At 55.3% G+C, this 27610-nt stretch overlaps 1 protein-coding gene across 4 annotated transcripts; it reads left to right on the forward strand.

Annotated features, from left to right (window-relative positions):
* The first annotated feature begins 48 nt into the window (after positions 1 to 48).
* On the forward strand, positions 49 to 27006 carry MTHFSD (methenyltetrahydrofolate synthetase domain containing). Of its 4 annotated transcripts, none has more exons than XM_086688754.1 (8): positions 50 to 2013; positions 5924 to 6027; positions 7470 to 7583; positions 10466 to 10579; positions 12767 to 12857; positions 15193 to 15305; positions 15570 to 15695; positions 25189 to 27006. In XM_086688754.1, the coding sequence occupies exons 1-8, from the start codon at positions 1998 to 2000 to the stop codon at positions 25696 to 25698; spliced, it is 1188 nt and encodes a 395-aa protein (XP_086544880.1). In that variant the 5' UTR covers positions 50 to 1997; the 3' UTR covers positions 25699 to 27006. The 4 variants fall into 4 exon arrangements, with proteins under 4 accessions (XP_086544882.1, XP_086544880.1, XP_086544881.1 ...); XM_086688755.1 differs by lacking the exon at positions 7470 to 7583 and adding an exon at positions 7616 to 7729 and having other exon boundaries at positions 58 to 2013; positions 5821 to 6027; XM_025920750.2 differs by lacking the exon at positions 7470 to 7583 and adding an exon at positions 7616 to 7729 and having other exon boundaries at positions 58 to 2013.
* Positions 27007 to 27610: the final 604 nt, after the last annotated feature.

Genomic DNA, 27610 nt, shown 5'->3' on the forward strand with positions numbered 1-27610 from the left:
TGTTGATCCTGGTGGGGGGGCTGTGGAGGGAGGTGGGGAGTGTATGGGACGCTCTCTGTACCTTTGGCTCAATTGTGCTGTGAACCCAAAATGGCTCTATTAGGTCTATTTTTAAAAACTGTCAAGGGACCCAGGGGCAAGTGTACCTATATGATTGAGTCTGAAGCATTGGGTCAAAGTTCTAGAATACCTTTCCACAGGAAAGCCAGCCAGTTTCTTCTAAGGGGCGTCTCTTTCACAACTACCTGTTCGTTCAAGTGCCTGGGCTTTGGGGGCGCTTCTAATTTGGAAACATGGAACAAAGGAGCCAAGGGGAATGGCCTGGGGAGTGCCACCTGCTTTTGAAATTTCCAGGGAGGGAGTTTGTTCCCCGTGGCTTGCTCTGCCTGGGGGATGCTCCAGGCCTCCCTTCTGAGGGACTTGGGCTGTGGCTTAGCACCCTGGTCGCTGCTCTGAGCACAGTGAGTCTTGCACACATTTCTGCTGCTGGGGCCGGGTCAATTTGCATAAAATGTTCTCCACAGATCTATGGTGTTTTCCCGAAAGTGGGAAAAGACACCACTCTCCCTGAGAGATTCTATTTTATAACCTTCTGTACTTTATAACCTTTTGGGAGCCGGTAAGAGACACGGCCACCCCCACGCAGCACGAAGGGCTGCTGATGTCTTTGTGTATTAACGCCACAAATACCCCCTAGGAAGGCAGAGGTGTGGCCAGGAGCCGCAAGGTTTGTAGTTAGCACACTGGGGTCACGTCACGTGCTGCCTCTTCCCGGCTCCGCGACTCTGGGCCAGGCTCCCCAAAATCTCCAGTCTCTGTTTCCTCCCCTGTGGATGCCGCCTCGGCTGCCCACCGCTGCTGTGAGGACTGCATTCAGGTGTGACTTCGGAAGCCCTCAGCCTGGAGCCTGGCACATTTGGAGCAGCGTTTGCTACTGTCATCAATTATGTTCTCTCTGATGACGGCAAAGGGCATAGGATCCGTTCTGTAGGAGCTTGAGGAAGTCTGGAACACCCAGAACCTCATCTCCCGCATCTGGAGGTGGACGCTAAAACGCTTTGCCTATTTTGCAAGTGTGTTGCCAGTTGCCAGGATCTTAGCAAGTATTGGGTATAGACTTCTGGAAAGTAGCCACCCCTTCTTTGGAGCTTATGATGCAGGAGGCGCACGGCTAAGGTTGTGCAATCACTCGGGAGGTGGCTACTGGCGACTTGGTTTGGGACGGCCTCCTTTTGGGAAGGGTCATCTTCCTAAAGCCTGAATTCCCCGCCAACTGACCCTCCTTCGGTCCCGCTGGGGTGGAGCCCAGAGAAGGTTCGGACTTGGCCTTCTCTGCAGCCAGTTCCTGGCCCTTAGACTGACACACCCAATGTGCCGAGCAAAGGCAGGCTGCCACGTTCTTTCGGTCTCTAGAGATCCAGAGGCCACGCACGGTAAAACCAAGGGGTGTTCACCGAAGTGTGGCCCTAGGGAGCACATCGGACTCCCTCAGCGGCCGGGCTGGGCCCGATCCTACCCGCAGTGGGTCCCATTCCAGCGACCTGACATCTTAAAATGCCCTCGGTATGTCCTCAGAGAAGAGGAATCACATCCTGGAGGAGCAATCAAGGCTGCCTTCTCAGAGGAGGCGGCCTCTGGGGGAACAGAAAAGAAGGCGGGTGTGTTGGAATCGGCAGTGGGCTCTGAGAGGCCGGGGGCTTCTTCACCTCGCTAGCCCCAGCGCCCTGCAAACGCCCGTGGGAACGGGCGCTCAACACTGACTCGCTCCGTGAACAAATGACAGCCCGGGAACCCAGCCAGGCTCTCTGCGCACGTCCCTCTACCCCGCCCACGGAGACGCACGCGCATGCGCACTCCATGCCCTTCACACCAGGCCTCCGCGGCGACGCCCCGCCCCCCTTGCGGTCAGTACGCAGGCGCGGGGAGAGTGCGCGGGCGGATGACGTCACTCCGCGCCGACTCCGCCTCTGGAGGCGTCGCTCGCCGACCGCGTCGTCATGGAGCTGAGGACCGGTGAGGGACTGCTGGAGACGCGGGCGGGACCCACCAGAGGGGCAGGCGTGGGGGCGAATGAGGGGCCACCGGACGGGCACGGGGCGGGCGGGTGAGGGGCCGCCGGGTCACCCACTGTCCGAGTGGGGAGTAGGTGAGCGGCCGCCGGGAGACCACCGGAGAGGCGCGCGGGGCCAGAGGGGATGGGCCGGGGACCACCGGAGAGACGGGGGCACCCGGAGGGGTCCCAGCGGGGCGTGGGGGGGTCTACCCGGCGGTGGTCTCCGACCCTGATATCCGACGCTGTCTTGCGGAGTAAAGATAATGGGGAGAAGAGAGAGAGGGCTACTTGCTGTGCACCTGGTGGTGTCGGTGGGCCCCGTGCCGGTCGTAACTACCACCTGTGAGAGCTGCGCTTACGGCTCACCGGAAACCAATTTAACTTGGTTTCCAGGGGCAGGGGCGCGGCTGCAAAGCAATGTATCTTAAACGCCGGTTCGCAGCGTCCTCTTAGGGGCGCCTGGGGGGCTCAGTCGGCTCGATTTCGGCTCAGGTCACGATCTCACAGTTCATGGGTTCAAGCCCCCCTTTCCGCGCTGACAGCACGGAACCCGCTGGGGATTCTCTCTCTCTCCCTCTGCCCCTCCCCCCCGCCCCCCACAAGTAAACGTAAAAAAAAAAAATCACCGCCCTCTTAAATGTTTTCTGAGGTGTCACTGTACCAGGCCCTGTCCAGGCACTGGGGACACTTGCTTCATTAACCCCTGGGCTCCTCTAGTGGAGAAGAGCTTTGGTGATGGTTGCAGGGTTTCTTGGCAAAGATAACACCCAATACTAAAGCCCACAGTGAGCCAGGGTCTGGAATAAATAAACCTCTGCTCTTCCCAGGTGTGCAGTATGTAAAGAGCCCAGTAAACAGGTGCCGGTAGTTCACATGCCTGCCAAGTGCGGGGACTGAGCTCAGAGCCAGAGGTAGAGGATGAGTGAGACCCTAGCTCACCCGACGGGGCCCACAACCTGTTGAGGGGAGTGAATAGGCAGTTATGGAACAGGGTTCGGGCATGTCACACATAAATATGTGTCATCTTTTATTATCCTAATCATCTCCCATGTTTCTGTAACCTTCCACATGTAGGAGGACCTGTGCCCTTCCAGGCTCCCTGCACCTCCCAACCAGCCCATTGCTTTCTAAATGGGAGTCACTCAGATGTTTGTGATGGACTCCCCAAAGCAAGGGTCACAATTTCTTATATTTCCTGTGTCCCACACCGCATCCTGCACGGTGTTGGGGATACTGTAGCACCTGTGGGTTGTTAGTGAAAGTGATAAGTGTAGTAATCTTATAGTTGTGCCAGTGTAATTGTGTTTGAAAAAACCAGACAGTTAGGGTGCTCCAAGTTCCTGAAGGAGGGACATCTGTCTGTGGCTGGGCCCTCGAAATACTTACAGGGGGATGTGGTGTGTCCCTGAAGGGAGAGGAGGTACCAAGTCCTGAGAGGCAGAGAGGTGGGCAGGTGTGTGGAACCAGGGACCAACAATGCTAGAGCCACGTTTTGAATCCAAAGTGAGGAATAGTGGGAGATGGGGCTGACGTGCGCAGCAAGGCTTTGCAGGCCAGAGCTCCTTGTGGCCCTGTGACAAAGAGATCCCCCAGACACTGGAGCAGAGTGGAAGGGGGCGGGCTTCCTGGAGGTGGTGCTGAAGCTGAGGCCTGAAGAGTGAGGGTCTGCCCAAGGGACACAGAGCTGAGCCAACTTGCCAACAGAGCTCCCGGCGGGAAAGACAAGCCAAGTGCTGGAAACTGGCTGTGTGGCCCCACCCAGGCTGACAGCAGCGTGAGCTCAGCCTGCGTCTTATAGACGCGGGTCCCGAAGTGCTCCCACAGCTGCAGCGCCGATTTCTGGAGCGGCCCAGAGGCACAGCTAGGGTCACGAGGCACCAGCGGCGTCTGCAGTGGCCCCAAGAGGCTCTGGGACTGGGCCGAATGCCGCGCTGGGGAGTTCTAGGCCTAGCCAGACGGTGTAGGCTAGTGGAAGCCTGTGGCTGTGGCCCTTACCCCTTAGAACTACACGTGGGGGGTTAACACGTGCGGGCAAAATGGGCAGCGGGTGGCGAAGTGCACGTCAGTAACCGAAGGTTGGAAACCACCCGTTGCCCTTCAGAAGGAGACTGTCTGGGTAAATTTTGACCTGTCCCTAGAGTGGAAAACTGTGCGGCTTCCCATGAGGACAGCGGCGCTCTTGTATACCACATGGGCCCATCTGCCAGATGTCTGGCAAAAACACCAATGTGCGGGGCAGTGTGGGCTGTCTGCGTGATGCGCCGCCTTAGGAAGAGGTGGTGACAGGAAGTGTCTCCTGTGTGGGGCCAGACGTACCTGGGAAGGATTCAGGAGAAAAACAAGGGGTGCACTGACCGCCCTGGGGGAAGGGAGCTGGTAGCCAGCAGGCGGCCAGGGGAGGGGCTTGTCAGTATAGCCCCTTTGCCTGTGTTGAGAGTGTCCAGTTATGAAAGATAAACTTTTGGAGTGTGACTGATTGACATGAATCAAAGCCACACTGTTCAGAAATGTCTGTGGGGGGAAGCCAGCTGCCAGCCCCATCCCACCACCCATCCAGGCAACTCCAGTTCTCTCTGATCCTGGGCTGCTCCCTTGGGTCGCTTCTCAATAGCCTGCACTCATTTAAGGGAGACTCGGGACCCGTGAAGTTGTACCTGCCCCAGGTATGCACCCAGGAAGGTGACGAGAGGTGTCCCAGCCACACACAGTACTGTAGCACCTCCTGTCAGCTGTAAGGGACACCATCTAAGTTCTCTGAAAAGAAGAGGTCGGCTTTCACTGCCAGCTACAGCGATGCATGTTCCCTAAACACCATGCATGTGTGTCCCTGCGGCGACTTTCAGACGGCACAGGATAGGAAGCACTCGCCCTCGTTGGGAGTTAGGGCAGGTTGGTGTTGAGAGCATACCCGCGCATGAGATGACCTCATGGGGCGTCCCCTGCCTCATGATTCGCAGTGCTGGCCGCACAACAAATTGTTAGGAAAACAGACAACGGAGCACCTGAGTGGCTCAGGTCATGATCTCGCGGTTCGTGGGTTCGAGCCCTGCGTCAGGCTCTGTGCTGACAGCTCAGAGCCTGGAGCCTGCTTCAGATATAGTGTCCCTCTCTCCCTCTGTACCTCCCCCTGCTCACTCTCTGTATCTCTCTCAAAAATAAATACTAAAGAAAAGAAAACAGATCAAGTAGCAAGTAAAGTGACTTGAAACAGACTTCTGAGCAAGTGCGAGGATATCCTTTTGGACCAACAAAAATGGAAATTAAGTGAATACTTAAAAATATGCCTATAGGAAGGTGCTGGTACCTAACCGGAGACTGCTCCTTATGGTTCTTAACTCTTAGGAAGAGTACGTGGTTAATGCAAATTTCATCAACACTGCTCTGCTCAAATAAAGATTATTTGTTGCCAAAAATGCACCTTCCTAAATTGGATATAGAAAAAAGAAATTCCTACGCTAATAAAGGAGGTTGTAATTGGTAATCCAAAATAATAGGTTTACAAAGCACTTAGGTTTAAGACAAGCTTTCTGGATTTACAGCCCGAGCGCACTAATCACGGCCATGGCAAAGCTGGACAGACTGAGGATTGCAGTGCCTTGACCCAGCGGCACGCGCATTTCCAAGCGAGGACAGGGCGTGGGGCTTGGATTGCGTTTTGTTTTCAGCAGGGCCGGATTTAACACCTGGGTTGTCTTGAGTTTACTCTGTTTTCGGACGTTACCAATCTGTTGCAACTTCATCACTAACCCTGATTTTTCGCTGTGCAGATGAGAAGCGCCGGCTTGGCCTGGCGCGAGTGTGCTGGAGCGGCCGCACCTCTGCGGGACTCCCTTCTGCCGCGTTAACCCCCCCCACCCTCTGTTGCCATAGGTGTTTCCAAACAGGACATTCGCGAACAGATCTGGGACTACATGGAATCACGAAACTTAGCGGATTTTCCCCGGCCTGTTCATCACAGGATTCCCAACTTCAAGGTACTGAAGCCTTCCCGGAGCATTCAGAAGGAAAACAGGAGAGTCCCGAGTGAGCGAGATAGTCATGCGGTCACTGTCCTGCCTCGTGGTGGATCCGAGTGGGGTGGACAGTGAGTAGTGGTGCGAAGTCCGTGCCGCTGGCCTGGCCTCTGGTTTGAGACGCCCCTCATCCCAGTCACTTAAGCTTCGCTCTCGCGGCCGCTGGCCCTTCTGCGCGGGGTCGGCGGTTGGTGGCATCTTGTCACGAGCTGATGCTACGGGGCCTGTTCACCCCTTGACAGGGAGTAAGACGCTTGTCCTGGCTGCAAGCATGTCATTGTGGTGCCTTTTCACACACTGCTCCTTAAGAGCAGCAGCGAGTGATGCGCTCTGAGAGGGGAGCCCCAGCCAGTTTCTTTGGAGAGGAAGGCCTCAGCAGCCCCCGGTGATGCCAGGCCTCAGTTTCCCCGTGTGCAGAATAGAAGCTAATCCGAGATGCCTGTGTGTGGTAGCGTTCACAGGAAACAAGTTTACTTGGACGGGCAAACGTACACAGCTCATAGTTTTGGCTCCTTTTCCACAAGAAAGACAAAGCGCTTTTTGAAAACACACCGATGCCCCGTCAGCCCAAAGCATGTGTGGCCGTTTCCTGCCGTCATCCTCCATTTTGGCTGGACCTTGTCTCCCCACCCCCGGCCTCTTGGAAACAAGCCCCTGTTGCTTCGAAAACCCGTGCTGTTTGCATGATTTGTGTTTTGCTGCTTTGTTTTGTTTTAGTGCTTGTTTTCCCAGGGAGAGAAATTGCCGTGAGGTGCAGGAGAAAGAGAAAGGTGCCCAGATTCAGTAAAAAATGTTTAAAAAGGAAGCAACTTGGAGAGTTGGTGGTAATCCGCTCTTTTTTGGTTTAGGCAGTAGTAAACACAGGCGTGTTCGTTTTGTGAAAATTCATCAAACTGTACACAATGTCTACGCCTTTTTGGAATGTATATCTTATTTCAGTTAAAAATAAACTGGGGATGGGGCGCCTGGGTGGTTCAGCGTCTGGCTCTTGGTTTCCACTCAGGTCATGATCTCACCGTTCGTGGGATCGAGCCCCACGTTGGCTCTGCGCTGACAGGGCAGAGCCTGCTTGGGTTTCCCGCTCTCCCTCTCTCTCTCTGCCCCTCCCCTGTGGCACACGCTTTCTCTCTCTCTTTTACTCTCTCTGTCTTTGAAAATAAACATTAAAAAAATAAAAATAAATAAATCGGGGTAAGGCTGGCTTTTTTAGCTCCTTTCTACACTGACTGCTTTCCCAGACTTTTCTCTGGGCGACTCCTGGATATTGCCTGAGAATTAGTGGCCCCCCCCCGCCACCCCCCCGCCTGTCTGGGTGAAAAGCTAGAGCAGTCGCTCGCTCACGCGTGCTGTAGGCCCAGGATCCGGCCGTCCTGTCGGTAATGTGCAATTGCATTTAAAAACAGGGTGCTTCCCGTTCTGCCGAGCACCTCCCACGCTTGCAGGCGTTCAAAATGGCCAGAACCATTAAGGTCAATCCTGACGCTCCCCAGACAAACGCTCGCTTCTTCGTCCTCGACGTAAGTGCACCTCTGTCTGTTTGCCTAACTAGGGCTCTTATCTGGCTTGCCAAAACATCAGAGACCTAGAAGTTTTTGCCAGAACACGGGAAGTTAAAGTGGACCCCGACAAACCGCTGGAAGGCATCCGGCTGCTGGCGCTGCAGGTAACCCCGTTTTCCTGAGCCAGAGCCCTGGCCGCTGGCGAGATGCGGGCTCCAGGTGCCTGCAAATGTGTGCAAGCCTCTCTTGAGGAAGATGGGGCTTCTGACTCCCTCCAGTGCAGGACACCCTGGGAGTTTTACTTGAGAACGGTCCACGTATCTTTCATTTGTCTGTCAGAAGTCACGAGTGTTCCTGAATCCACAGGTAAAAGATGTTCAGAACGGTCACCTCGAGCATTCTTAAATCGGATGTGCTTCGTCAGAAGAGAAAGATTATTTACTTCTGCTGCTTTTATATCCTAATTCTTTGACATTGTTGATAACCCGTGAGTGAGAGATCTGATGACATCTCCAGAATATACAAATCAGAACAGCGTTTCCTAAAATATGTAGGCTCCTGTTAAAGAAAAAAAAAAAAAAAAAAAACTCCCCCAGGGTTGCTGTCAGTTCACTAGCTTAGTACGTGTAAACAGAACGGTATAAACTTAAACGCTCATAGCTCCCATGCAACCGTAAAACCAAAATAAACGTGTACGTTAAGTATAAACCGTAAAAGCAGTAACATGCAGATAACAGCGGTAGTAACTCACCGATTCAAGGTGATGGTGGCTGTTGTTTTGCTGAGACCAGTCGCCGTGGAGAACGTGAACAGGGGTCTCCGGAGCTCCTTGCGCAGCCGTGCCCCTTGTGGCAGGCCGGCTTTCCCGCGGCTCCCGCGAGGCCTCGGGCCTGGGGGCGCCCTGCAGCCTGTGGCGAAGGGAGCCCCCGAAGGTGATTTTGCGGGGACCGAGGGGGTGCGGGGCTCCTGCTCTGGCCCTTCCAAGGCTCGCGTTCCAATCCTCACGTTTGCTGATTGCGGTTCAGCCCCAGGGGGAGACTCCCATTTAGGCTTTTCTTCTGGAAGCATTCTGTCTTGCCAGCCTTATTTTCCTGGACGATAGTTCACTGTAATGAATGAGGTAATTTTTGCAGCAGCAGAGAAGGGCCTGCAGTGAGTGCCCGCCGTGTGCAAGGGCACAGCTCTCTCTGAACACTTGGCTGTATCACCTCATTAAATCCTACCAGCTGCCCTGTAGGGGAGATCCCCGCTCCTCGTGACACAGGAAACTGGACCCTGAGAGGTCAGGTGACTTGGCTGAGGCCCACGGTGGCAGTGGTGGGGCTGGGATCGTGACCCGCACCGTGACCGCGGAGCCAGCTCTGTTCGTGTGCGAGGTTCTTAACCGTCGGCCCCTCAGCACAAGGTCAGAGCCTTGAGTGGGTTGGAGATTAGTCCCGGCGCCCTGTAGGAGCGCAGCCACGTGGCGGATGGAATAGCAGCACCCTCCACGTCTGTCTCTCTTCAGGGGAGAGATGGCCACGCTGGAGAAGCTGCTCTATTCCAGGTTGTGAGCACGGGGATGTGATGGTGAAAAAGACACGTGTGCTCCCCGCGCTCTGGGGCTCTGGGGCCGCCGGCTCCTCGCTGTTGCTGGAGACTCAGTAGCTTAAGAGTCACCTGGGAAGCAGGTAGACCTGCAGGCTTTGCCACACCTCCTGAGCTCCGGCAGGGACGGTGGTGCACGTGGCCACAGCCGGTGCCTGGGGACACGGAGGCCTGCTTTTGGGGATACACAGTTTCCCAGACCTTCAGTCGGTTTCTGGATCCTCTTTTTAACAGATACCCCACTGGTGCTTTGAGAGCCGCTGGCCAGGCCAGCACTGGCCGCACGTCGGCCCCACCCAGGGAGCTGTGAAAACTAGTCATTGCCGATGTCACCTTCTGAATGAGAGGCTCTGAGTGGCCCTGGGCCTTGGCTAAGTCTTAGACGGCTCCCCAGGTGGTTTTAAAGCGCAGGTAGGGTTGAGAGCCACTGAGCTGGTAGGTGAGAAGCTTCCAGAAAAGAGGGAGTAACCAGAATAATATGTAGCACACCAGCGTCTCCAGACTACAGATGAACCCAGACCTCTTTCACACTCGAAAAGAGCACGTGGTCACGGCTTGTGTTGAAATATTTCCTCTGTCGTGGCTTTAAGTATGCCAGCCCGCGATTTTATAGGTCTTGTGTTGGTCTCAGGCTGTCATCTCCTGCACAAAGACTGAAATACACTCTTTTTACACCAAAGATTTTATAAGTTTACAGTTGGCTCATGGGCTGCCCCTGCATAATCTGCAGGGCTGCTTGTGGCAGTGGTTCTGGAACCATCCTGGGCATCAGAGTCACCTGTGTGCCTGCCCCCTGAGCTTCTGGTCATTTCTCACAGGCGTCCAGGGGCCGCTGCTGGCTGGGGACCACACTTGGAGAACCAAGGCATTTGGGAACTAAATAGAAGAAAAGGGGCTGTGGACTCAGGTCAATCCAAAATGTCAATTATAATGAGATTGGAATCTGCTGGACAGAGAGAAGGCTCAGGCTGGGCAGCAGGTGCCCCGTGAAAGCATCGTACCTACAGAGTGTGTAACGCTGGGGAGGGGCCACAGGAAGGGCCTGGTTGGAATCCTTGGGCTTCTGTGCCCATTTGCATCGTCATTGCCTGGCGATTTTGAGTGGCAAGTAAACTAGAATTCGTGTTTGATGACAAGCTGTGGGGTGGGCCAGTGGCCCAAGTGACTCTTTGTATTTAATTAGGCATGCAAAGAAGTCGTTCCCCAACAATGACAGTAACAGCAACTTGCCTCTGCGCCTGAAACGTTAAAAATGCACACAAGAAGTTCCTGGGTTTAACTTTATAATTCGTTGATTGTCTTTCTTTTAAAAGAGCAAAAAAACATTGTTGGTGCCAACACCACGGCTGAGAACGGGGTTATTTAATAAGATCACGCCGCCGCCCGGCGCAACGAAGGACGTCTTGAGAAAATGCGCCACCTCTCAGGTAAGTGCGGGCGCAAAGTGCCCCACAGAACTGAACTTCATTTTCCGCAAAGCCAGATGAGCAGAAATGGACTAGCATCCAGCCGTCCCGTGATACAGGAGCCACGTCGAAAAACCACAGGTACACGGGCTCCACTTGAGCTGCTCGGTTTCTCTCTGGCACAGGTTTGCAGATTGCAAAGTTCCTGTTAAAAAGGAAGAGGAAATAAGTTACCTGGTCTCTGACACCTCCCCGTGTTGACCTGTCACTGTCTGGTATCTAGCAATTTCTGAACTGCCACCAGAGCAAGTGGGGACTCAGGGATTTGCAGAACCCTTCAGTTGGAAGTGGCCTCAGCAGTTCTGAATAACGACTTGAGTAATTCAGGGACGGGCTTTTCCGGAGTGTCTCACAGTGTAGTCAAACGGAAGTGTGTAAATACTATCCTAGGCTGCCCTGTAGTGGGATTTGCCTTGTGTTTTGCAGATGAAGAAATAGAATTTGGTGACTTTTTTCAGAGTCCTGGGATAGACCCCCACTCGTTTTGATTCCTAATCTATTGGGAATGAAAACTAAGGCATCAAGATATTCCTATTTATTTTTTCCATCGCATCATTTTAATATAAGCAGGATAAGATGGTCACCTGGCCAGATAATGCTGGTCAAATGTGAATCGTGCAATAAATGGTGTAGAATTCATTCCTCCAGTGGTTTTGGCTGAAGGCTGTGTATCAGCAGCTCTGCGACACGGGGCATTTCAGTGGAGGCGGCAGAGGTGTCACCTAAACACGATTTTCCTCCTGGTGTATGACCGTGGGCTAATTGTGTCTGTAGCCAGGTGTATAATTAAGAGATATTCCTTTTTAAAAGAGATTTTCCGCTTAAGTCTGATGTTTAAAAATTGAACGCTTATTGTTACTTATCGATAACTTTATTCCAAAAAATAGAATCTGATGTGGTTTACAAAAACCCGTGTAATGGAGTACGGTAATAAAACACGTGTAGAAAAAAGTGCAAAGGGAAATTCAAAGTAGAAAAACGAGAGACGGTCGTGCTTCTGGCTGGTGTTCAGAAATGCACCCTGTGGGATGGTCCGCGGCTGGCAGCACGGGCCACGGGTACGCACTCGCGTTTCCCAGAGCCGGCGGGGAGCGTGGTGAGCCGTACAGCAGTCGTAGGTTCGGGAGAGTGAGCGCAGTTCCCGTCCTGGGGTTGAGGCCCGGGTCAGATGGCCGGTCCCTCACACGCGCCCCTGGAAGTGTGACCGGGCCCCCAGCGGAGCCGGGCCAGCACTCGTGACTGAGCTTCAGTAGGGTTTGGACGGCCGAGTTCGGGCTCTGTTACAACATGACGCACCGGAACCCGAGAAGGAGGTTTTCCTTCTCTTCCTGGCTGGGGGAAATGGAACGTGGAGAGAGCCTCACGGCCGCGCGTGTGCGCAGATGCGGGTCATGGTGCGCTGACTATCTGTGCTGCCAGAGCCGCGGGGCAGAACGGCTGTCACCGTGCGGTGGCGACTGCCCAGCAGTGGGGGGCGGGACACCGACGTGGGGCCGTGATCCGGTTGCCGGACTGATCTGTGCCCCTTCACGTCTGAGACGCAGGACCACATCAGCCCCCCTGTTCTTGAAATACGGGCCCCCTCAGTGTAAACGTGTGTACGTTAGGTGGGTGTGGGTTGAGTCCTATCTCAGGAGTGAATACGCCCTGCGTGCCAGTGGCAGCCCCCAGCATCTCACACTTAATGAGTCTGCCCCACGCGCTTGCTGGCCCCATCTCATGCACGAAGTGCATCACCTCTGCCATCTCCTTCCGTTCCAACAGCAGCCTGACGAGGCCGTGGGCAGCGCCTCTGCCTTACGGATGGCGACATTGAGGGTCAGAGAGCTTCCTCCTGCTGAGGTCACGGGGCGCACAGGGGTCTGCACATGGTTCCGTGTGACTCCCCCCTCTGTTCTAACCACGGCACTCCTCTGATTTGCTCCGTATTGTGAAATTACCGCCTTACTCATTTGTGCTGTCCCTTCCAAAGCGCCATCTTCCCTGGGACAGAAACTGGGGGAAATTATCCTCAATGCCTCTCCCACGATGCTGTGTGCCTGTCGTAGGGCACGAGTTTGCCTCCTGCGAGCTCCTCGCCCGTGGACTGTGAGGGGGGCCAGCCGCTCGCCGCCCGGGAAGCATTCAGGCCCACGTCTCTGTTCGCAGGGCGTGCGCAACTACAGCACCCCCGTGGGCTTGGATTCCAGGGTCCTTGTGGACTTGGTGGTGGTGGGGTCCGTTGCCGTTTCTGAAAAAGGTAAGGTTAAAATCGCACCGTGACCTGCAGCGTGACATTCTGCTGTCTGTCCGTCTCCTAGACCCTGACGGTAAGTAATTTCAGTTTCTGGACACGTTCCTGTCCTCTGAGTAACCGCTGTCTCTCTCATTCATTTTGTCCCTCACACTCAATACCTTTACAGTGTTTTCATTTTTCTTAGCAGGAAAAATAAAGTGACATCATCTCTGTTCAGGTGGTGAGAGATATTTCCTCTGTTCTTAAGCTACCTGGAACCAGAGCTGGACTTGTGTGTAGTGTGTCGGTAACGGTTGGTTTTGGAGAACCTCCAGTGAATGGGAAAACGTCAGGCTCTAAACTTTGTTTCCGTTAGGAAGCGGCGGCCTCTGGGCGACGCGTGTTGTCCCGGGCCTGACCGGGAGGCCTGGTGCTTTGCCATTCGGAGGGGGGAGTGGGGGTGGGAGACTCGCCTCTGTGTCTCACTCTGCCCTAGTATGGGAGCCGTTGTAGCGCTTCGTTCGCGCTTTTGCTTTCTCTGTATTCCAGTTACGCGCTCTGTCTGTGTCATTGGGGATGGGTCCCCAGAGGCACACGTCTCCTGGGTGCCTGCTGTGGGCCCCGTGTCAGGCCAGCTCTGGGTGGTCTCTGCCTTGGGCCGCAGGGCCTGGGAAGAGCAGACACAGCGGCTGAACTGTGGCGTGATGTGCTCGGTGCCCGACACAGAAGTGAGCACTGATACCGGCGAGGGTCAGCAGAGTGACCCTAAGGCCTCGAGCTGGGCATCATCTGGGGAGCGACCTCAGGGCTGGCCCTTACGTGCCAGGTGGCGGAGGTGGGTGCAGCGGGAGAGGAGAGGAGGAGGGGCAGCACAGCCCTGGGTAGGTTGGGGTTGGCTTCCCAGAGGCCGCGAGGCCCGGGGACAGGCTTGGGGCCGTGCTCTTGGCAAGGGGCAATTAGCAGGGCCTTTTTTTCCAAAGATGGTCAGGCGCTTCTCAAAGCATCACTCGTGCCCTTCCCAGGCGTCCACCGTCCGTAGTTCCTTGTGTCTGTGAGAGAGATGCCTGTGAGTCCACACGTGTCCTGCGTTCTCTCTGGGGTGGTTTGTGCTTACTCTGTTTCCCCAGAAGGGGGCAGCAGCACGTACGGCACTGTGTGTCCTGCCGGATGATGTCCGTCCCTGCAGACTGATGGGCACTTAAGGTGTCACCAGGGTTTGGTTTTGGCTTTTCCCTTACAGATAACACTAAAGGGAGCCAGGGTCCTGGGGTTGAGTCTGTGGTGCCTTCCAGGGCTTTCGGTGGCATAATCCTAGCAAGTGAATTGCCGAGGCAAAGGGTGGACTTTAAACCCTGGTGGCTGTAGCCACATAACCCACCTCGCATCCCCAGCCCTGTACAGCTCGCCTCCCTCCCTGCTCCCGTGCCAGTAACTAGAATAACCACACTCTGGTGCTTACCCGTCCCGCAGTGAGCAGTCGTATGCCACCTGTCACTTGATTTGCATTCCATGGTGAGCGAAGGTGGTCACTTGTTGTGTTTGCTGCTCACCTGCCTGTCTCTTCGTGCAGACTGTCCACATCCTTTGTGACTCAGACAATTCTGCGTGGAACTGTCTTTGTCTCGTGTATTTGCACGCGTGGCTGGACGTTGGTGACTGTAAGAGTCACGTGACAGACCAGCATTTTAGACCCATGAGCACTGATGCCCTTTGTGATGATGCTGATGCTGAGGTTGTGCAGAAGTCAGGATTTCTGCAGTGTCACGGGCTTCCTAACGGCACGGTGTCGATCCTCTTGGGAGCCAGGTTCCCGTCTTGCCGCGTTCCTTCCTGCCGCGTAGCTTCTCGTCCAGCCTCGGGCTCAGCCTTCCGCTCGCCCCACCTCGGACTTTGCAGTTTGGGACCAGGGCCGCCGGCCCCGCCCTCCTGTGGCGCTTTTCACAAGGCAAAGTGATGCCGTCTTAAATCGCCTGTCCCTCATTTTCGTTTTTATTTCTCTTCCAAGAGAAATAGCTTAAAAAGATTCTGTGTTTAGTAGAAATTTGTTCTTAATCTTTTTAGAAACCGCTCTTTCGTTACTTTTAAACCTGAGTTCTGCTCATACAAACAAGGTTCCATTTCCTCTTGTAACACGTTTAAAGGGATCGAGGTTCACGTCACTGCGTGCTGACCGCTGTGCGTGCGCATCGTCTTCTGTCCCCTGAACCCCACTACTAGGGGGCCGCCCGCCCGTGGGCTCACTGTGGCAGTTTCTGAGGAGGGGCCGGGGATACTGGGTCCAGGTTTCTGCTTCCACTGTGACCTAATGAAATGAAACATGTACTCCGGAGATACTACTGATGCTCTGCGTGTTTCTTAGGTTGGAGAATTGGGAAGGGAGAAGGTTATGCTGATCTGGAATATGCCATGATGGTGTCGATGGGAGCGGTCGGCCCGGAGACACCAGTGGTCACCATCGTCCACGACTGCCAGGTGCTGCCCGTGAACGGGCCCAGCAGAGCCACTGCCACACCCGAGAGAGCGGGAGGGGAGGGAGGGAGAGAGACAGAGACGGAGTGGTCTCTGCCTTCGCTCCGCAGCTGTCGCGAGTGGTGGCCATCAGCGGGGGCCGGATCTGTTTGGCAGCATGGCGGTGAGGCCTTCTCCCTTCGGGCCTGGCACATGCATCTACTGTGTGTGCGGTGAGCACGGGAGCCGTGTGCCCGCCAGCCCCCTCACCCCCTTCTGTTTGACCAGGTCATCGACATACCTGAAGCGCTGCTCGAGGACCACGACCTCACCGTGGACTACATTCTCACTCCGACGAGAGTCATTGCCACAGGGTGTGAGCGCCCAAAGCCAACGGGAATCTTATGGTCCAAGGTGGGTGCCGTGGCCGGCAGTGGCCTGTAGCTCAGAGGCATACCCTCCTGTGTGGCGTCCTTTGGCATGGCAGCTGTCCCCAGGCCTGGCGTGTCTGTGCGTTACAATCACCCGCGAGCTTTTGAACAGTTGAGCTCCTGAATCTGTCTCCCGGCATGGGCCCAAGAATATACTTTGCAATCCTGTGGGATTCTGGTAAGCAGGCAGGTGCAAGGTCTCCCGCCGCAGGGCACCAGCTGTCCACGGCAGAGAGAGCTGCCCACTCGGAGGGCCGATGCCCCGACACCCTTGCTGGCGGGTCTCATCTCAGGGCTGCGTGCCACCGTCCTGGCCACAGCCTCCTGCTGCCTCATCGGCTTTCTCGCTGGGAGTCCCAGATTGTCTCGTGTGACCTGGCTGTCCACGCGGTACCCGTGGCCTTCGTAAGCTGATGCCTTGGTGACTTTTATCCGCAGCATTTGCACGGCACACGGCACGATAGTCTGCGGTAGGAGGTCGGTCCCAGAGGCCAGCCCGCAGGTTAGGGCCCCACCTGCCGGCGAGCAGCCAGAGCTACTGAGGAGACGGGCACAGCTTGGGCTTGGTATGGACTGAAGCCTTTGTTCCACACCTTCCATCCCTGGAACCCGAATTGTCCAGAGTTGGAAAGCAGCCTCCCCTTGGGCATGGAGACCCCGTAACCTCCACCTCCAAGCTTGACACCAAAATGAAATGCTACGGCCCAGTGGGCCTTCCCACAGACGCCACGGCCAGGCAGTTCTGGGCTCCTTCTAGGTTAGCCCGACGAAAGCAGAGAGGAGAGGCAGGCGTGACCTGAAAGTGGGCCGGTGGGGGTCCGAGTGTGTGCTGAGCGCCGTGGGGAAGCCAGTGGCACCCTTAGTGAGTATTAAGATGTCCCTCGGTGTCTGTCCTGAGCACTTGGGTTTACCTTGGAATTCGGGGCCACAGCTGCTCTGAGTGGAGGCTGATACACAGGTCACAGGAGCAAGGTGGCCTTTGCTCACGGCTGAGAATGTGAGTCGGGGCAGGTTACACAAGAGGCTGACTACAGCAAGGCCACAGGTCCCCTGGAGGACGGCACTTCATAGACGGAAGGCCGACTGCAGCCCACGTTAGGAAGATTCTGGGCGGCCTCTCCAGGAAGAAAAACAAAGATGTGTTGCTTTGGGGAATAGTCATGGTCACATTCTGCTGATTTTAACAAGAAAAATATCAACAGGTGATGTTATTGGTCGTGTTAGGTGAAGATAACTCCTCGTGTGTAAAAGAAAACCAAATGAACCAGGGATCCCAAAGAAGTAGCCATACTTTGTACGTAGGGCGTTGGGGCCTTTACTGGTTTTTGACGCCCCCACTGTTTCAGCCCCTTCCTGGAAGATCGATTGCTAATGAGGCCTGAGCAAGAATCTCAAACTTTTATTTTTTATTTTTACTATTTTTTTTTTAAGTAGGCTCCACGCCCAACGCGGGGCTTGAACTCACAACCCCGAGGTCAAGATTTGTGTGCTCTACCGACTAAGCCAGCTGGGTGCCCCAAGAATCGCAAACTTTTATCTATCTATCTATCTATCTATCTATCTATCTATCTATCTATCTAATGTTTGTTTATTTTGAGAGAGAGAAAAAAAGCATGTGCAGGCAGGGGAGGAGGAGAGAAAGAGGGGGAGCGAGAGAATCCCAAGCGGGCTTTGTGCCGTCAGCACGGAGCCCAGCATGGGGCTTGAACTCACGAACTGTGAGACCATGACCTGAGCCGAGATCAAGAGTCGGATGCTTCATTAACCAACTGAGCCACCCAGGTGCCCCAAGAATCTCAAACTTTTAAAAGGCCATTTCTCATTTTGGGGTCCTGTGTTAGTTCTCCCACCACAGGGCGTCCCTTTGCACGGGGTCATGTGAAAGCAGCAACTTTCTCCAGTCCCTGGGGCTTCTGTTCTGGCCTCGCTTTGTGTGCAGCCGGAAGGAATTTTCACTGACATTGGGAACCCCTGAATTCCACTGAGGATTTGGGAAGGGGTGGGGAAGTTCAGTTGTAGGATACAGTTTGATTTCAGATGGACTATGAGATACACGTTGGCGTATCCTCCTGTGGATATTCTACCCGTAGACTGTTGTCGTGTGGGTATTAGAATCCCCGAGTTTGCTTCTCGTCTGTTTTGTGGAATATCTGGAATCACAGTTTTTTTCTAAACACTGTAGACCTCCCAGATGAAGGTTACGAAATAAGTACAAAGTGTGATACATTTTCTTTCTTTTTTTTTTTTTTACTCGTTCTTAATACACAAAGATTGTGCAGCATTCGATTCCCCTGGCCTTTGCCCCACCTTCTGAGAGAGGCATGTGGTGCTCCCGCTGGGGGGCCAGCAGGTATGGACTCTGCTGTCCAGCTGTAGTTCCTTTGGGCAGTGGGGAGGGGGGGCCCTTGACCCACCTTGTCCTCTTTTCTGCCTGTGCTTTGTGACTTTAAGTTTTTTTAATGTTTTATTTATTTTTGACAGAGAGAGAAACAGAGCATGAGCAGGGGAGGGGCAGAGAGAGGGCGACACAGAATCGGAAGCAGGCTCCAGGCTCCGAGCTGTCAGCACAGAGCCCGACGCGGGGCCCAGACTCACGAACCACGAGATCGTGACCTGAGCTGAAGTCGGACGCTTAACTGACGGAGCCCCCCAGGCGCCCCAAGTGCTTTGTGATTTTAAAGATGGGTGACCAGGGGGCGCAGTAGTTTGGAGAGCTCAGCAGCCACCGTAGGGCCTCTCAGTCGCTGTATCTGTGACCTTGGTGCACCCTCTGCAGGTTCCCCCCCCCCCCCCCCATTAGTTTATCTGTAGCGTGGAGAGCATCGGTGCTGACCCCACAGGCAGAGTATGGAAGCACCGGCTAAACTTGCCCTTTGACACCGGCGTGGCTGTCACAGGCGTGAAATGGAAGTCAGTAATTGTGAGAAACGTGCCTGGATGCTGTTGGTGCTGGCAGCGTCCTCGCGGTTCCCCTTTGAGACGTTCACTGAGCCAAGACTGGGCCTGGCCCGAGTCGTTCCGTGGCTGTGCGTTATCACCGTGTGCCCTTCACTGCCTCTCAGTGAAGGAGAAAGAGACGTTCCTCCTGGAAAGTGCGTCTGCTCTGTTCATGTGGGTTCCTCTGTTCCCTCAGAGTGGCCTCTCACCTGCTGACCTGTCAAACTCAGGGAACTTTTCCCTGTCTAAGCTACAAGGTGCCATGACTGCCCCACTCCAGCCACAAGCTGCCTCCCCTGAGGACCCAGAACCTCCTGAGCCGCCGGCCCAGCAGGTCCAACCCGGTGAAAGGAGGTGTTCCTCCCAGGATCTCTGCCCAGCTGGCCGGTGGACGGTATGAGACCCAGCCATTGAGGTGGGTCCCGAACCCCCGGGTAGATGTGGATGGCCATGTGCAAGGTGACCTGCAGGCCTTAGCTCTGGCTGGAGCCCCCGCACGGCCCCATCCGCTCCCAGGGCTGCAAGATGGTGGGTCACGACAGAGCAGTGCAGTGTCCCGCCCAAGAGCCTGGCTGCCTGCTAGACCCAGACGAGCATCTGGAAAGCAGGACGGGGCCCTCTGTGTGTGGGGCTCCAGGTTGTTTCTGACACCTCCGCTCCCCTCGCATGGCCCCACCGGACTGGACCTCAGGACAGCGAGACCCGTGCCTTTATTGACATCTGCTGAGCTAGAATGGGGCAGATGGAGGGTATGATACTTATTTAAGGGTACCCTGGAGACATGGTCAGGCAGCGGGGTGTGGCTGCAGCTCCAGAGAGACCCAGGGCACCCACGAGACCGCTCCTTGCCACCAAAGCCACAGACCAAAGGACTGCTTCCCAGCCCCTTTGCTCCCTGCAGTAATTGTGGGAAAGGTGTTACCACTGTTACGGAGGGGAGCAGTGGGACTCTGTTGACCAACGTCTGGATGTTTGTCTTTCTCGGATCAACTCATTTTGTCCTTCAGTGAGGAAATGGGGCTCTGCCAGGGTCATCCGTGTATACAGGCTCAAAGAAACAAAAAGTTCTGTAGCATCCACAGCTGTTAGGGAGTGCTGTTCCCAGATGGTCACCATGCCGGTTGACTGACTTCTTGAGAATGACACATGCCTTGAGGAAAAGGGTTTGGGGACAGGGACCTCTTCTGTGAGCAGCAGCCGTCCTGGGACGCAGACGCCTGCTTTCCGATCCCGCATCACAGTGTTGTCTGGAAGTAACAGCCAGATGTGGACTGAGCCACACCTACAACGGGGCCGGGGACTTAGGCCGATCCTTCCACTTAAAAAGATTTGCTGTATTTGTCCCAGTAATTGAACTTCTAGGAACCTGTCCTAGAGAAATACTTAGAAATTCAGGTAGAGATGCGTGCATCCCGTATAATGCAGGGCCCTGAGGTGCGTCAGGGTCCCAGATGCCAACCCTGTCATTAAAGTACATGCAGCCTTTTGAGAGTGTTTGACGGTGAGAGGAAACGCTCGTGTGATACGTGCCAGGTGGACGGGCAGTGTGCGCGTCTCTGCACGTTTGCGGTGTCGTGTGTCCTCAGCCCGTGGCGCTGGAACCCGCGCAGGAAGGGGCAGGGGTAGGCCCGCGCGTGAACCGTAGCCGTCTCCGAGAGGGGGATTCCGATATCTGTTCACCGTTTTCTGAATTTCCCACAGCGGGCGCGCGCCCCCCGTCCGCACTACCGAGGAGAGACGGTTTCCGCGGGCAGCCTTCTCCCCGGGCGCTCGCCTCCAGTTCTGCAACGAGCCTCCCTTTGCCGCGCGCCCAGGGGGTAAGAACAGGCGCCTGAGACGATCGATGCCCCAGTTCTCAGGAGTCCTGTGCTTGTGCGTGGGGGCGACGCTGGCCTGCCCCAGCTGCTGGTGCAGAGCACCTGCCTGTGCGTGAGGTGGGGCCGCACGGGCCGCTCTTCCCCGCGCGGCTGACGCCCCGGTGTGGAGCTGAGCCCGGAGCCGCCTGGCAGGAACGCATGCCACACCCGGCTCCGAACTGGCCCGGTGGGAGGGGACTCCCTGCGCTCGTGGGCTCGTCTGTCGGGCTGTCCCCACCCCCCGAACAGCATAGGATGGGCGGGCACCGAAGTGTGTGGACAGAAGCTGGCATGTGTGGCACGGGTTGGAGGTGATCATGTGTTCCAGCAAGTAAACACCGTTTTACCCCGTGTTGCGTAGTGATTCCGTGGCCACCCCCAAACGGCCCCTCTCTTCCTGACTGTGTGGGGCGTGCGATGGGGCGATGGTGTGCGGTCACTGCCCTCCTGGTCCTTCAGCACCCACAGTAAGAGCATAATTATAAAGGAGTGGCCCTGTGGGGCCTTTTCTATTAAGTGACACCTTTGATCATCTCTGTGCAAAAAGACGTACACATCGAGCCCTGTTACAATCAGGAGCCACTATAATTAGCCAACAGATGCTGCAAGGCAGGAATGACTTTTGGAAGACAGCTTGTTCCTTAGCTGTGCTGTGTTCTTGCATGCTTGGTTACTCGAGTCGCTTCACCTTGCTCATTTGAAAGTACCGTATTTGAAAGAATTTTCGATCCAAGCACCTGGGTGGTCGGTTGAGCCTCCGACTTCGGCTCAGGTCATGATCTTACTGTTGGTGAGTTCGAGCCCCGTGTCGGGCTCTGTGCTGACGGCTCGGAGCCTGGAGCCTGCTTCGGATTCTGTGTCTCCGTCTCTCTCTCTCTGCCTCTCCCCCGCTCATGCTCTGTCTCCCTCCCTCCCTCCCCCCCTCCCTCCCTCCCCCCTCAAAAATAAATAAACATTAAAAAAATTTTTTTAAATAAAAGTATTTTCGATCCATGAATGACAAGTGTTGGTCTCATGTGTGGCAGTAGTAATTTGTGTGGACATTGTATGTCACATGAGAAACACGTATGGTGTTCCTGTTCCTTTGCCAGCAATAGCTCAAACGTGTGCTAGCGTTTCAGAGTGAGGATCCTCCCTCCCAGTCTCTGTATCTTCTGCTCAAGTAAAGGGGGAGTCAGGAAGAGCAACAGGTGTGAAATTCTGAAGCCAGGGGTTGGGGGAGGCAAGGTTAGTCTTCCTTCTGAGTTGGCCGCAGGTGCCTTGAGAGTTAGGCTGCTGGTCTGTATTGGATTTAGCATGTATTTCTAGGGGACGGGATTTTTAATCTTTAAAGAGAACGTATGTTTATACACGATCTTCGTAAAACATCAGTAGAGAATGGTTTTGGCACACAAAAGAAAGTTAAATTCGCTATACTATCTTTTAATGGAATGATTAGTTATTGAAAGGCAGAAACGTATTTGTATGTTTGGTTAATAGGCAAAAATCTTTCGTGTCACATGGCGCACTCACAGATGTAACAAATGTTCCTAATGGCCAGCCAGGAAAAACAGCGTAGCACCGCGTGGACTGTCCTGAGCGTGAAGCCAGCCCGTCTAGCCGGCGCACAGAGGCCTCTGTGTCAGCTGTGGGACAGCCGTCAGCCCCAGCCGCTCCGCAAAGAGCCCAGAAATGGCAGACAGCTGGGAAAGTGTCAAAAGTGGCCACCTCTTAGTCGGGGAGATTTTTCCATTGAGAACGTGTGGGCGTGCAAGGATGAGCCGACGCTGAGCTTTGTCCTTCCTTACCCGAAACCATCCTGTCTTGAGACCAGCAGTTTTAGGCAACGGTGACGCAGTTGGCATTTCCCCTTGTAAAGGGGTGTGTGTGTGTGTGTCTGAGTGTGTTTGCGGTGCTGTAGACTTAGCTCAGAATGCGTACCCAGTGAAAACATTTTTGTTGTTCAGCCATTCGCAGTGTGTACGTGTGCCTGCTTGGGATACAGCGCCCCCTGTGGGGTGCGGAGCGGGTGTGCTTTTGCCCCACGTGACGCGTTTTTAAAGGGATCTCTGCTGCCTGAGTGTGGAACCTCGCCCCCTGGGTCAGGTTCCCTGAGAACGCTAGCTTCTGCCGGAGGGAGCCCCGTGGTTCGCTGGGCAGAAGCACGTGGGGGTTTCAGCATGTGGGGCGATCACCCGGCCAAGACCGCTCGGAGCCGGTGCTGGTGCAAGTGCTGTTACCAGGAGGTCTGGCCTCGTGGGTGTTGGGTGGAACGACATTCAGCGTTGCCACAGAAGTACGTAGTCACACGTTTCCTCCGACTGTAATTGCAACTTTGAGTTGGGTCATCCTTTCTAAATACTAGATCTGGTAACTTCAAGACATCCCGAAGAACCTATATGACCAGTTTGGGGGCACCTGGCTGGCTCCGTTGGAAGAGCATGTGACTTGGGGCGCCTGGGTGGCTCAGTCGGTTAAGCGTCCAACTCTCGATTTCGGCTCAGGTCACGATCTCACGGTTGTGAGATTGAGTTCCGTGTCAGGCTCTGCACAGGCAGACAGTGCAGAGCCTTCTTGGGATGCTGTCTCTCCCTCTCTGCCCCTCCCCTGATCACTCTCGGCACACGCTCTCTCCCTCTCTCAAAATAAATAAACTTTAAAAAAAAAAAGCACGTGACTTTTGATCCCAGAGTTGTGAGTTCAAACCCCACATCAAGTGTAGAGATTCCTTAGAAAATAAAAAGAATCTGATTATGACCAGTTTCAATCTGTTTTTAAGTACTCTGAAAGGACACAGGAATGTGAACTCTTTAAGAAGGTAGAATGGAGGCGTGGGAGGGTCGGTTGCTGGACCAGACCATCTTCAGGACGCCTTGGGACCAGAGCCTCCAGGGTACTGGCCTGGGAGCTCTGTCACCTTTGAGTGAATCAGTTCGGGAGAATTGCAGAGTCCAGTGGAAGAAAGATCCCTTTTGATTAGAAAAGAGAAGCTTCATCTCATGCATGTGTCCATGGCAGACGTGGTTTTTGCTTGTCTCTTTGCGTCTCGACACTGGGAAACATTAGGGGGAGGTTTTCTCTGAACAGCGTCTTTCTGTGGCGGCTGAGAGTCTCTGTGCTGCTCTGAGGACGTGAGTGGGCAAGAACCGGGCACAGAGGCTTCTGACGTGGCCGTGCCCGGGAGCGAGGGTGGTGTCCGTTTGGAGAGGGATCTGAGCCAGTGGAGAGGTGGGCCAAGGTGGGGGTGTTGTCCACTTAGTGCTGGGAGAGAGAACCAGGTGCCAGATTAATGAGGACCAGCAGCCTTGAAGTTTGTGAGGAGGGGCTCGACCGTTCTTGGGTGTTTGAGTTTCTTTGACCCTTTCTCTAAATCGCTGATCCTTAACCTGGGGCCTGTGTGCCCCTTGCGGTTTGGAGACCCCGGAGTAGACTGGGAAATTGCGCACAGAATTGCGGGGGACTCCTCCTTGGGAAGGAACCCCGGCTTGTCTCCCAAGGTGTCTGACACCTGCCGGGGATAAGAACCATTACTCTAGTGACATACGGTTCTGAATGGAAAGAGAACATCGTTACTAGGTGGGCTATTTACTTGTAGAGGGAAGTTACATCTATCCAGCTCGTATGCTGATACGTATCCTGACGTGCCCACGTTTGTGGGAAGTCCCGTGTTGGGACCATTGCCCACCATGCCCTGTAATTGGTCATGTACAAGCTCTGTGCCCTAACGCAGGACACAACGCATCTGTAAAGACTGAGGATTGCTAAGAAGGGCTCACCAGTGCCTTTCTCTTCCTTGTCTGCCATGTGATTCCTTAAACGACAGAAGACGGGTTTTGTCCCGGGTTCAGTCGTCCAGGCTCAGCCTAACCTGAAGGGCTGCCCCAGGGAGGGGCCGTCAGCTGCCATGCGGCAAGCGGGCTCGAGTCAGTCCCCTCTGTGCGCGGACCCCACTTGTCCGTCCCGGTACTCGAGGGGGGCCCTGCCTCCTGTCTCGGGGTGCTTTTACCGCCTCCTTTGTTGCAGCTTCCCAAAGAGCCAAAGTAGAAATCCTGTTCATTGAGACTTAACGTTTCGTGTAGTGCTGCTTTGTAGCTTGATGAACCTGTTGCTAGAAAGTTTTCAGAAGTGGCGTTCTGTTTCAGCTTTGCCTTGTCTCTGCATTTTTGGCAACACGTTGAAAGGTTCGGTCCCTGAGGAACGCTCCTCCAGTGGAGGAGTGGGGAGAAGGGGGAGGCCCCAGGGAGCCCCGTTAAAGAGCTCATCCCACCCACAGGGTGGGGACTTGGGAGGAGGGGCTGGCATGGAGGCAGAAAGCCCCGATTATCATGGAGGTCACCAGGGGGATTGCCACCTGTGACCCGTCACCCTCTTTCCACTGACCTTCCCCGCTATCCCTTCTGCATAGGAGGCCTTTGCTTTTCTGCTTCCCGAGTAGAGAAAACCGTTCCACTCCTGCCAGCTGCCGTGGCACGTCGGGCACAGTCTGAAGTGGCTTCGGGGTCCCAGATTTCACTTAAGCTGGGGCAGGACGGGGACCGAGGGGTCCTGCTTCCCAGAGGGCCAGGGTGGGCCCCTAGGGCAGCATGGCCGAGACTGCTTACCTGAGCGTGTGCGGCAGAGGCCCCCGTGCGACTTTGATTTCTCCTCTGTTCGTGACCGTGTTGGGACCCCTGGAGAACAGCTGGGACTGCTTTGCTCTTTCAGATCAGCTGGGAGGTGATGGGGAAAATCCCAGTACTCCAAAGCCTTCGTCACCGAGAGAAGCAGGCTGGGAAAGACGTCACCCTCCGGGACGAGCCCCGGCGCCTCCTGGGAGCCAGCAGCCAGCAGCCAGCTCACCTGAGCGCCGTCCGGGGGCCCCGGGACCCACCCCTGCCAGAACCCTGCCCTGCGCAGGGGGAGGACGGGCCCACTGGCACCGTTTGCGTCGGGAACCTTCCCCGGGACGCCCGAGTGAGCGAGCTGAAGAGAGCCCTCCGAGAACTCGGAGCGGTCCCCCAGAGGCTCACTTGGCAGGGGCCCCGGGGCAGGGCCCTCCTGCATTACCAGGCCCCGGCCTCCGCCCAGCAGGCCGTCTCCCGCTTGCAGGGCTTGCGCTTGGGGGCGGCCACCGTGACGGTGGCACTGGCCAGGCGGCAGAGGGCCAGCGACCTGCCGGGCGGCCGCGTGCAGGAGCCACAGCCTGACTGTCGCCCGGCCGTCGCCGACCTGTGATGGGGCGCTGCTCCGGTCCCCGTGGAACTTGAGGGGCGTGGCAGCAGGACTCGGCAGAGCGTTGCTGTGTGAGCGGCTTTGGGCCCAGGCCTCTCCAGGATGGCCCGGCCTTGTGTCACCGCCCAGGACCTCCTGACGAGTAGAGAGTCAGCCAGTAGCTCACGGCCGACATGTCCCAGCCCTGCTGTGTCTGCGTCCCGTAACCTGCTGGGTGTTGCCACCACACCGGCTTCTCTGGTTATTCAGAGGCCGCAGGGGACCGAGTCGGAGTAAACGGTGGCAGCCAGGGGTTTGTGGTTGGGGGGAGGGGGAGTAAGGGGCGAGGCCCTGGCAGGGGTCAGGGGCAGGTGCACGCCCTGCTGTCCTGGGATCCTGGGTCTGGAACCACCGCAGGGGGAGAGCTGTGTTCAAGTCGCAGAAGCCAACAAGCGCGGTCTCCTGGGTACGGCTGTTTGTCACAACTTGGCGCTGGCGTCCGTGACGGAGAGCCCGTGTGACTGGGGGGCGGTACACACCTCACTGCTCTGCCCTCCTTGCCTCTCCGGCCTCACCCCTCCGTCCGGGAGAACACCCTCCACTCCACATGGTCTTGTAGGAGGTACCCGCCATGGAGAATGAGCTGTCCCAGCCTGTGTCACAGACAGTGACAGACGCTCATGCCGATTTGCCTAATGCCCCACGTTTCTTGGTTTTTTCCCTCCACTTTTCCTGAAAAGCAAACTGGATTTTGGCTGAACTGTGCTTTCTAAACAGAAGCACTTTTGCAATGGATCCTGGGCAAAAAGTCAAAGAAAGCATTTACATGGAGATTTTTTTTTTTTTTTTTAATGTATACACGTGAGAAATTTTAGTTTTTTCACCAGCAGGTCGTACTGGGCACGTTGCAAGCACATTGTTACACCTCAGGAGGGCCTGGCTTGCGTGTGCTTTCAAGAAAACCTTGAGGCACTCGGTCTCCCTCACCAAAGCGCTTTCTCATCGGCTTTACAACGAAAATACCGTGGAGACGTCGGAAAAGCCTGCCCTGAGATTGCTCACCAAATGTAGGCTTCTTTCCCAAGGCGTCAGGAATCAAACGAAGGGCGGAAAGATCTTCTGGGCTCTCTCTTCCCACCTGTACTGCCCACCCCACCCTTGTGGCTGCCTTTTGCTTCGTCACCCAGCGCCCGGCTCAGATGTTAGAGGCTGAACCTGACCCCCTCACCCAGAGCAGCAGTCTGGTCGTCTGACTCCTCACGGTTTTTTGTTTTGCTTTTCTGCCTTGTTTCTCATGTCTTTTTTCCATAAATTTTCCCTGTATTTGACATATTCTCGTTTAGTCCTCGTGGACTTTGTTGTCGTCGATCTGTCACCATTAGACCAGTGCTCCAGGAGACCAGGAGCTGAGCGTGTGGCTGTCCTATTCGCCCCATGCTGTGTCCCAGCCGTGAGGACAGTTGGTGGATACGCAGGCTGGGAAACATGGGATACGGGCATGGGTGCGTCAGGGCCAACGGGGGGTGGGGGTGGGGGGGCGGTGGGCTGCGGGAGGAACGTGCCTGACCACAGCAATTGGACACCAGCCTGCCTTGGGCTGTGGCATCATCCCTCCCAGTTAGGCCAGCTTGCTTGGCTTCTCTGTCCGTTGCATCCAGAATAATCCAGATATGTTGAAATGCAGACAATCCAAGTGAGTTCACCATTTTTATATCTGTGGGAAGTAGATCAGTACAAGCAAAACCCAAGACCCAAGTGCCTGAGATAGAAGCACCCTGAACGTACCAGCCTACACGCCTTTTCTCCTCCTCCTGCTGTGGGCAGGCCTGGGAGCGCCAGTCTCTCAGGGCCACCAGGAAGGGCACGCAGAGTATAAGGCGGGTGCTCAGTGTCCCAGCCTCTTGTTCCCGAGGCTCGGGTATCAGTGATGGTGGCG

This window comes from Puma concolor, chromosome E2 (assembly GCF_028749965.1).
Source record: "Puma concolor isolate L17-30 chromosome E2, mPumCon1.1.hap2, whole genome shotgun sequence".
NCBI lineage: Eukaryota > Metazoa > Chordata > Mammalia > Carnivora > Felidae > Puma > Puma concolor.

What these genes read in the sequence shown, in the direction of transcription:
- MTHFSD (XM_086688754.1), top strand. An exon ending in ACAGGATTCCCAACTTCAAG is followed by an intron (nt 6,028 to 7,469) that starts GTACTGAAGCCT and finishes ATTTAAAAACAG; the next exon opens with GGTGCTTCCCGTTCTGCCGA. An exon ending in CGTTGCCGTTTCTGAAAAAG is followed by an intron (nt 12,858 to 15,192) that starts GTAAGGTTAAAA and finishes CGTGTTTCTTAG; the next exon opens with GTTGGAGAATTGGGAAGGGA.